The sequence below is a fragment of the Vigna unguiculata genome, chromosome 11 (assembly GCF_037176805.1).
Source record: "Vigna unguiculata cultivar grain cowpea cultivar isolate G323 ecotype 2 chromosome 11, ASM3717680v1, whole genome shotgun sequence".
NCBI lineage: Eukaryota > Viridiplantae > Streptophyta > Magnoliopsida > Fabales > Fabaceae > Vigna > Vigna unguiculata.
In genome coordinates this window covers 42,451,896-42,462,709 of record NC_140802.1, presented here as the reverse complement: position 1 = coordinate 42,462,709, position 10,814 = coordinate 42,451,896, and the positions used below count along the sequence as shown (strand labels likewise).

The 10,814-nt window shown below is 30.4% G+C and overlaps 1 protein-coding gene across 1 annotated transcript; it reads right to left on the bottom strand.

Annotated features, from left to right (window-relative positions):
- Positions 1-3,466: 3,466 nt before the first annotated feature.
- LOC114168159 (putative E3 ubiquitin-protein ligase XBAT31) lies at positions 3,467-6,792 on the bottom strand. Its single transcript, XM_028052893.2, has 8 exons — positions 6,134-6,792; positions 5,911-5,970; positions 5,734-5,805; positions 5,526-5,647; positions 5,275-5,415; positions 5,086-5,193; positions 4,442-4,697; positions 3,467-4,309 (listed from the first exon to the last, which is right to left on the bottom strand). Exons 1-8 carry the CDS (start codon positions 6,311-6,313, stop codon positions 3,905-3,907), a joined length of 1,344 nt encoding a protein of 447 aa, XP_027908694.1. The 5' UTR covers positions 6,314-6,792; the 3' UTR covers positions 3,467-3,904.
- Between the last annotated feature and the right edge of the window lie 4,022 nt (positions 6,793-10,814).

Sequence of the window (10,814 nt, the reverse complement as noted above, 5' to 3'; positions counted from 1 at the left end):
TAAAAAATAAAAGTCATACAAAAAAATTATATAATCAAGTATTTAATATGAAAAAGATAATAGCTTTTTTAATGTTAAATATCAAGACAGCAATTTTAATTATATAAATATTAATTTTAAAATATCAAATAGTAATCGAATAAATGTCAAATGAAAACAAAAGTAAGATACTAAACTAAATGTAAAAGAAAAAGTTAATGTAAAATTTTTACAGTACCTAATAAATATAAGATGTTTTAATAACATAAATTAGATTCACAAAGACAAATATCTTCATACTCATCAATATCACCTTAAAATATTATTTATACATGTGTAGTCAATAAAAAAAATTGAGGTTAATATCAAGACTATATAGAACAAAACTCAAAAAGATAAGCTCAATTATCATACTATTTTGAAGACTGATTTTAGGTACTATAAATTGTTAGTATTTTTTCTTATACTATGTTTAGGTTAGTGATAATATTGAAATGTAATAGGTTGATCTATATGAATAAAATGGATTAAAAAAATAAAATAAACATGTCACTCTATTGAATAATTTATAAATAAATATTTTATTACTTGGTTTAAGAAAAGAAAAATGAAGCAAAATACCATTATGATAAAAAAAATCTTATTAAAGTTAAATCATACATGTTTTTATTAATCATACACATTTTGTAATTGCATCTCATCCATATACTCTAATAGAAATCATTTTAACTCATTCATTAAACATTTTTCAGATATCAACTCTATTATTCTTATACCATTGACTACTTCTCACTTCTCATGTCATACATAAGTTATTGACATCACACATCACAAATATTTTATTCAACTTTTGAAAGACGTGTGTTTGATTATGTATATGTCATACTACTTTCACTAAGTTATCACTACAACAATTTTTTAAGAACTTGGTCCACTCATATGGTTAGATAGATCTCCTTGACTAACCGAATACAATTTTTTTTTTCACACCGTAAACTAGGTCATAAGAATCTCCTTCAAGCCTCACCACTTATTATTGTCCTCTACATGAATCCAATATCAGTAAATCATAATTATCTCCTCCAGAATCCCAAATTCAATGCATCATTTAATCATTTCAACATAATATTTCCTCCATGAAAATGATCATGTTCACCACACACCACGTGTTATATTAATCATAACATTATACGCTATGATTTATATACATTTCATCTCAATTCAATTCAATTATTCATCATTTATCACCTTTAATAGCATTTAACCAAATATATTAATCAATAATATAATAATTTGATGTAAAATAAATAAATTTTAACATACAAAAATGTCTTTCAGAAAATTTTTAACATTGTCTTGCTTAGTGAAAAACATTGTGCGCTTGATCAAAAACCTTCTCACTCTACCAAAAAAATGCTCACCTAGTGAAAAAGTTTTGAGAGTTTCAACAAAAATAATGCACCAAATGAGGAATGGCTTGTCGAGAGACCAAAGTTGTTGTGTTTTCAATTAATTGAATTTCGCTCAACAAGATTTGGCTCGTCCAACATTCAAACATTTCAAATTTTCAATTTATTGATTTTTTCCTAGCAAGATTTTTGTTTGCCCAATTACTCAACATATAATTTAGAAATCTTTTAAGACGTAATAGTGGTCTAACCAAGAGTTACGTTCATTTTTTAGGCCTAACATAAAATATTTTGTTTTAAAATAACATTTTCAACCAATTTGACATATTTGAAATATTCTAACTTTTCACTACTCAACATATAACAAATCATTCAACATTCAAGATTCAGACAACACACAAAATTTGCATAAAATGAAATATTATGATCACTTCACCTTTAAATTTAAATTATTTATCCTAAAGTACTATTAAAACTTAAATATATTTCTTTACCTATTAAGACTTGTATAATCTAGCATAAGCTCCTAACTCTTATAGGAAAATTAAACTTTTATACAAAAAACTCTTATAAATTATCTAAATATATCATTATGAATTCGATTTAAAATTATCTATAACTGAAATAACTTATATAAACCAAACAAAAATAATAGAATGATGAAATAGTTTGGTAATGCAATTTTAAATGTCCAAATACATCCACATTTTCTCTGGAACGTTTCTCTGTGACATAAGACGTCATTACTGGTATGATGATGTACGGTTGAAGGTTGGGACCCATTCACCGAAAACATAATAGATAAAAAATAATAATTGTTTTTAAAGTCTAAATAAAATATAAAAGTAAAAATGAGCACAAGTTATAAAAATAAATTTTCCTTTTTTTTCCTCTAGCAATAAACAATAAGTAAGAGCAGGTATATTTGTCTGCAATAAGTGATCCTATAAAAAATTTCCAAAACAGTGAAAATTTCAATGGCAGATTATTATGCTTTTCTGATGGCACAACGTACTTTTTGGAAATTTGGATATTGATGGATCGAATTGATTGCTGGATACGATCTACACATCGCACCTCTCCTTTTGAGTATTATTGGTTTTCATGTCATACCTGCCACGTTTCCACCACTCAGATTCATGTGAATATGCAACCCCTTCGATTTCGATCCAAACGGGAAGATTACCAGATTCTTAATTATTGTTTTCTTATTGTAAGTAGCAGCAACCAAACAACAATGCCGCATGTGATCGTGACCCATTATTGTAGTTATTCGTGCACCTACACCACAAACCAATGTTTGTGTCTACATTATAGTATACCAGTCTCACATGATTATTATTGTTTAGAAACACATCGTATATTCAATAACAGATGTTAACACAAAAAATAACTCACTCTGCTAATATCTGACGTATCCACTTAAATTACAACTTCCCAGTAAATTAATCGTACTTTATTCTGAAGTGTGCTTTTCTTATACATATCATGAAGTAACATAATTATGAAAAGATGCTAAATTCAGCTTAGTTTCATGTATTTGGCTTGTTAATACTCAGTTATACTGATAAATTCTCACTGGGTATGTTTCAGTAAAAGGTTATATCTGATTTTGAACTGGTGTTTAGATTCATTTAACATGTTCCAGAGATTTAAACTGCAATCACATGTTGAAGAGATAAAAGTACCAATCGATGATGTGATAGTCATAATTTCTGTTGGTAGAAATGTATGCAAATGTTATGTAATTTTCTCTGGGGTGGGTTGAAATGTTGATTATGACGAAGGGAATGCATGACAGGACTTTTCATCCTACTTTTCTGCTAAGTTCCAGTAGGGGTCTATTTCAGTCCAAAATTATTAGAACAACACAGTTGTTGATGGTAATCAGTATTTAGAGTTATTGCACCAATGATGCTAATTCTGCCCCCCAACTTGTGTAAAGGCCAATGAGGTGCAAGTGATCCTGACACATGAACTTGTCCGGATTGTGTTATATTAATTGTAAGGTTCCTCTTGTGCAGTGAGTGCACAATAAAATTATTCAGGTTCCGCAGACATAATCACATGCCAACCAATTAACACCAAGTCCACACACTTGCCTTCTCTATTTTATTGCCCATTTCGGTATAAAGAAACAAATCAGAAGCAAATACACATTACATTTTCATATGATCTTAGACTCCTATTTTTGAGAAAAAGAATTTCTCACTTCAATCACGACGCCCAAAACCATCGATGCTGGCGATGCTTCTTCTTTCTCAAGTAACAATAATGATAATATTCCAATTTACAACAGGACATGCACCTCCTTCTTTCCCCAACCACCCTGAACATCAATCTCACTCACTTTGCATTTGCTTAGTTTCCGATAATAAAATCAACCTTTCTCCTTTACTATTTATATATATTTTTTTTATTTGCCTTGCTGGTCAAGCAACTTGTTACCATATCTTCCCAATTAGTAATAACTGTTGTTGGATAAGCACAAGCACCATACCAAGAACAGCATCGTATCACTGTTGTTTATCATCTTCCCACTCATTTTCAGCAGCAATTTTTCCGGAGCTGCGGCCACCAATCTTTCCAAATGAGTTCACACTTGATAGTCCCTTGATGCTGCTGCTGCCACCCTCGTTCATGTTTCTGGTTTTCCTTGACTTGCTAGGCTTGGAACAAGTAATGTCAACACCATCTTGATCAATTTCATGAGGGCTTTCTTTTTTCGCAACCACCAATCTTGCTATGCTGCTTCTGCAGAATGGACAAACTGGTGGGACAATACGAGAAGTAGAAGGGTTAGGTTTGTTGTGACAACACAGGGCTAGTGTGCATTGTGCACACATCTGGTGACCACAGTCTTGCACCTCAATTGTGCACACTTGCTCAAAGCAGATGCAACATAACTCCGTCTCACTAACCTGAATCATCAAAATTCATTTAGAATGCAGCTATATTTTACAAAACAAAAATCCAAATAAGTAGACTTCTACACTTAAGCTTACACATTTAAAAAAAAATAATAGCAAACTCAAAAGAGGGTGTCTAATTACCTCAGAAATGCTGTCATCTATCCCATCAGAGTGTGCTGGAGATGGAAGAGAGTAATCACTCCCTTTCAATATGTTTTTCTCCCTTTCCCTGTTTGCGTTCATCAGGGCCTGCTCTAATAATTCTTTGGCGTCTGGATTAAGCTCACTGATCACCTTCAAAGATGATGGCCATACAAGAGGCTCAGCAGATGAAAGATTCAGTAATGCTGCACATGCGTTATGTCTGTGCTTAAGAGCAACGACATAAGGTATACGCCTGTTAAACACAGCATAGAGTGTTAAGGAAAATTCAGAAACTAAAAGGATAATTTTTATCAAGAACTCATGTTGCTAAATGAGGTAAGTAGTTCCCTAAACTGAAAAGTTCCCCAAGACCATAGGCATAACGAGAAGAACTCGATTAAAACAGAGTAAGTTAGTAAAGGTTTTTTCCACTACCAACCAGTCCAAGATGCCATATCATTAGGAATCGTTGACTTTTGTGATAATTACTTTTGGTGTTATGTTATTGGTGGATGGTCATCAAAAGAAACTCAAACAATAAATTGGATTCATACAAAACGAGGGCCCACCAAAACAAGTGTCGAATGAAGAGAAAGATGAATCAAATTGTTTGTTTTGCAGTAATTAAAACTTGAGTGTACCCAGAAGCATCACGTTGAAGGCGATCAGCACCCCATGCCAACAGTTCCCTGATGCAATCCAAGGACCCCCCTTTGGCTGCAAGATGAAGAGGAGTGCTCCCAGGACAGCTGCAGATAGCAATTTATTATTCCACAAAGCAAATGAATAATTAACACATCAAATTGAAGCCTGTCACAATCACCACTTACCCATATCTTCCTGTTGAAGCAGAAACAAGAGCTCCACTGTACAGTAGAATATGTACACATTCAGGCCGTCTTTGACGGGCTGCCAAGTGCAATGGTGTTGCACCCCTTCCATCTCTAATATTCACAAACCGAGCAAACCCCCTGCAATCAATTCTATTATTTTTCTTCTTTAAATTTGTAAAAGCCAACATGAATCAATGAATCAATCAATCAAGCAGGGGGTGTGCTAGAACATAAGAAAAAGGACCAACCAAGAAGCAGCCACGGGACTAGATTGAGCAGCAGAGAGAATTGCCTTCAGGCAAGAAGAATGGCCATAGTAAGCTGCATAGTGCAAGCAGGTTCTTCCATAGCACGCATCAAACATCAACACCTGAAATTTTTTTTAAACTTGTTTTTAAGAGAATATATCCATTCCAGTGAAAGAACAAGTGCACCCAAATTTGAAATTTCCCATACATTGGCACCAGCTTCAAGGAGCTTTTCCACACAGGCGATCTTCCCGTGCATTGCAGCCAACATTAGCGGTGTCTGAATCGTTCAAAACGCAATGAACATTAACAAATCAACATTTTTCAAGTGAAATTTAAAAAAGAAAAAAAAACAAAACCCCACATTGAATTGAAGTGAAGCTACCTGCTTTTGGCGATTCAACGCATCCGGGTTCACAGATCCATCCAAAAGCCATGATAAAACCTGCAGCAATTGGCAGAAAAGGAGAAAAAAGAAAAGAACATTAGCACAGAGAGAAAGAGAGAGAGAGAGAGAGGTATTTTGGGTTTAGGGAGAAGAAGGAATGAAAGCGAATACCGAATTGGGAAATTGCGTGTGAAGAAATGGAAAAAGAGGAAAGAGGCACCTGGATCTGGCCATTAGCAGCGGCAATATGAAGAGGAGAGTGGTGATCATAGACAGTGGTGTGGTTCATGAGAGAAGGGTGCGTGTGCAACAAAGCTGCTACAGTGTCTAGGTCCCCATGCTGCACAGCACGGAATAGGCCATGTTCATGGCTCCCTCTGCAACTCAACCCCTGACCCATCACTTTCTCTCTACCACCTTACCTCACCTCACCTCTTCACCCTTCCGTGACTGCGCCACCTTGATTGATTCCTCCACGTTTTCAATTCTACCTTTGTTTCCACATTTATTGAGTTGGAGTTTGCAAAATGGCTAGGTAGTGAAACAATGAAAGAGAAAGAGATAGAGAAGGGTAGCTAAGTGTGTCAGTGATGAGCAGTTACTGAGACTGACTTGGCTGTGCCATCAGACAGATTCCCGCAAAAGGGTAGGCTCCAGCATCTCCAACCTCTGAAACCAATATCCACCTTTTGTTCCTCCAATCCAACGCTTCACCTTCAAACTTCAAACGCACTCTTACAAAACTCGTTAATAAGTCATGTCACACTAGCGTTTCTCAATCTAATCTAACTCTTCCTTTATCATTATTCACCACCACCACTCTCAAATCAAAATCCCATTTTTATTTTTACTGCAACTCCCATTCCATGCTTCGCTCCTAATGGCAAAATCCCTCATCTCATCCTCTACTTTTAGTCAAAACAGTAACCTTCTTTCCTTCATCATTACTCCTTTCTATGTCTGCGGTAAATCTTTCAATTTCATCTACAATACAATACAACCATTCTTTTACCTTCATATACTCGCTGTAAAACCCTGGACCACGTTCAATCAATCTTTATCGTCAAACCTGTTTCGATTAAATTGCTAAGAATGATTATAATAAGTCAATTGAACTGAGATTTCACGTTTTAACAACAAAGACATTGCTTGAAGTAACAAATACTCTTGAAACCAATTTATCTTCAACCATGAAAGCTTGATTAGTCAATCATACACGCTCCCGTCAAGGACCACAATTTTGAGTAAATCAAAAAACTAAAGCAAAATTCACTTTATTTTTCAGAAGAAAAGAAAACTTTTCTATAGCATTCTTATTTAGTTGTGGCAAAAACAGTCTCCAAAATCAAATTTGAAAACAAGGGAGGAGCGTTTTTTTTTTTTCTTTTTGCACGAATAAAAGTAGCAACCACTTAACCAAATCACTTTTGTTAATTTCTTGCAAGTGTTTAAGCATGGGCCTTATGGGGTCCAAAACTAGCCCAATACGCAAACCCATGATAAAAAAAACATGGGCGCTTCCAAAATCTGGCTGAAAGTCTAAAACAAAATGTCTTCTCTCTCTTAAAACAAAAATGCTTATATGAACAGTAGATTTTTTTTCTCTCTTAAATATACTCCTAATCATGATTTAATCCTTAACCGACAAGAGATTGGTGCATTTGGGAAAAACATCATAATCCCTTGTATTAACGTAATGATAACCGAGACCCAATATTGCATGTGAAACATTTAAAATATCCACGAGCTTGAAATATATAGCCACGTGCTCACTTTAATATATTTATGAAATGTTGGGTTTGGAAAAAGAAAATTAAATAAAAAAGGTAAAGAGATAATAGAAAATTTGATAGTTTTGTAAATAACTTTGTTTAACTTGTTTGATCATCTATATATATAGTGGTGGATCTTGATCAAAATTTATGGGAGAGCCAAAATAATATACTTAAAATTTATATATTTAATATTACTGCTACTAATTCAATAAAATGAATATATAATTTAGTATAATTATAACTATAAAAGAAATTTCACGTATCTAAAGATTATCCATCATTTTTTCATATTCTATAACTTATCAAATTATAAGTACATTTTTCAGCTATATTTTTTTCCAATATAAATAACCATATTATCTACAAAATATTCATTTTTTCTTTTACTAATATGCACATATCGATTCAAACGTCATCATAAGCATTCCATTTCATTGTTATGCAATGAGTAACGATATTGTCCTGTTTTGATCTTCACTTTTCTTTTATCAATTTAAAAAAATGAATTTATTCTTTTATTTTTCATCAATATACCTATTTAAAAAAATAATATTAATTTTTTCTTTATCATAATCTAATCAAACATTAAGAGACATAACTACTACAAAAAATTATGATAATCAAATTCACTTAAAAATTGTCTATAAAAAATCACATAATACATTACTTACTTTTTTATATTTATAAAAAATAAATAATATACAAAATGTCATAAGATAAAAATTAGTACTAAATATTAAACAGGTATTTCATTACCAAGTTAGACAAGATAAAGTTATCTTCTTTTTTCTTTAAAATGGAAAAAAAGATTAAAAAATGAGGATAAAAATAATGAGTTTTTGTTTAACTTGTTTTTTTTTTCTTCGGTAACAAAATATTAGATAAAAATGAGAGATAAGTACAACATATAAAATACTTAGTAAACAATGAAAAGAGAAAATGAAAATTATCTTAATAATTTTTTTATTATATTTGATTTTATATTTTATTATTTATTAACATTAAATATTATACTTTAAATAAATATCTAACTTAACTTTTATTAATTTTTTAATTTATTATTACCTAATTTAAAAAGATAGACATAATTTAAAAAAATTTAAACAAACAATTTAAAAAAATTGAAAAAACTAAAAAAAAAAAATTGAAAAAAAATTGGGGGGCCGTCGCCCCGCCAGACTCCGCCACTGTGTATATATATATATATATGAATGACAAATAAAAATAGATACAATTTTTTTTTTCAACTCTGCATTGTTTAGTCTTTTTCCTATTTTTAAATTTCGGTTTGCTAGATTTTCATTTTCAGACATTTAATTCAATAACTTGATTCGATCCGATGGCAACTAAGTTGAATCAGATCAATTTTAGTTGCTAATTTTACTAATTCAGTCTGACTATTCTAAATCAGTTGGAATTTAAAATTCTTCCAAACCTAAAAGACATTAATTAACACTTAAGCAAAAGATTAATTAAAAAAATAAAGTATCCCATAAGTTTTAAATTGTGAAACCCTTTCGGCCAAGTAATCATTCAATTAGATAAACAGTGTTTGTTTTTAAGAATTTATTTTTTGAATTATTCAAACATTGAGCACCTTTTTCATTAAAAAAAGAAGAATATGAATTTAGTACAATGTTTGAAATATTTTTTTTAATTTGTTTATGAAAAAATAGTCAAATCAACCGAAGGTTAAGATTATATTATAAAATTTTTATTTTAGTTGCAATATATAAGAATATGATTAAAACTTAAATAAAAAAAGAATATGAATATATATTAATAATAATAATAATTAATAGGTTAAATATGTTTTTTATCCTTCAATTTTTAATGAAAATTGGAATTTGTCTATTTTCAAAATTTTAAACTAATTTAGTCTTTTAATGCGAGGATTTAATCTTTTAAACCGACTTTTTTTAAGTTTATTTAACATTTTAAATACGTTTTTCAGCTAACATCGACAAGAAAATGTGTCAAACGTGTAAACAAACGAAACTATTATAATAAAATGTGTTTAAAATATCAAATAAACTTAATAAAATTTTATTAAAATGATTAAATTTACGTTTTTAAAGAGTTGAAAGACTAAATTGATTTAAAATTTTGAAAAAAAATTAATTTCAATTTTTACCCAAAAACATATTTAAACTTAATTAATATTATCTTAATTTTTAAATATAATAGTTAAATAAAAAACAAAATGCCACTCGTAACTCCTTACGGCCTTCACATGCAGATAGCCCACCAGGTGGGACCACACTACAACATCATGGTACTAGAGGGATCACCTAGTTTTCTTACTTTTCTTTTAAAGTATCTGGGTACTGTAATTGAAAATTCATGACACTGAATTTTCTTTATCAAATATTTTTTAACTTTTATTTTATTTTTCATATATTTTATTTACTTACACATTTACCACGCACATAATTTATTTACATTTTTTCATTGTAGCAGTAATCACGATTGCACATAATGTAACTAAATAAGTAAATGTTTTATTACTTAAGAGTATAAATGGTATATGAGAGATGAAGCATGAATGTTTTATTATTTAATCAAAAATATTATCTTTCTAACATTTTTTTTTTCTCTTCTTTATTTGTCTTTTATCTAAATTTTGAAAAGATTCATTCATTTATTTTATATTAGAGTCCACCTTAAACGAAGATATTGTTTTAACTGGATTTATTTTAGAGTAAAGTTCTCCATGTTTATTTATTTTTAGTTAGTTTTAAAGGTTTTGTATGTATGGAGATTTTGGGGTCTTGCGTGTTGTTTTCCGAAAAAAAAAATTGAATCTATATTAATCCAGGATCATGAATAAATCTTTAGATCATTGATCAAAGTTTTAAGTAAACAGATTTAGTTTATCTAATTAAGTACTTAAGTTGAAAACTTAAACTAAGCCAAATCAGCATTAATAGGTAAGAGAAGTTAATTAAGTATTTTTTTAAAATTTTATAGTAGATGATTTGAATGTGAAGGTGACATAACTATAATATTTAATTTTGTGTACAATTTGTTTTTTTAAATATTTTCAAATTGTATGATAAAGTTTAAAGAAATAAGAGGTATATAAATGAAATCACTAAGATTTGGAAGAGGTATATAAAGTTTAAA

Bases quoted from the DNA above. Each gene is read 5' to 3' on its own strand.
- LOC114168159 (XM_028052893.2), bottom strand. From the start codon at position 6,313: ATGGGTCAGGGGTTGAGTTGCAGAGGGAGCCATGAACATGGCCTATTC. The intron at 5,194-5,274 runs GTAAGTGGTGAT...TGCTATCTGCAG, and splicing joins GCTTCAACAGGAAGATATGG to CTGTCCTGGGAGCACTCCTC. The intron at 4,698-5,085 runs GTACACTCAAGT...TGTGTTTAACAG, and splicing joins CTTCAACGTGATGCTTCTGG to GCGTATACCTTATGTCGTTG.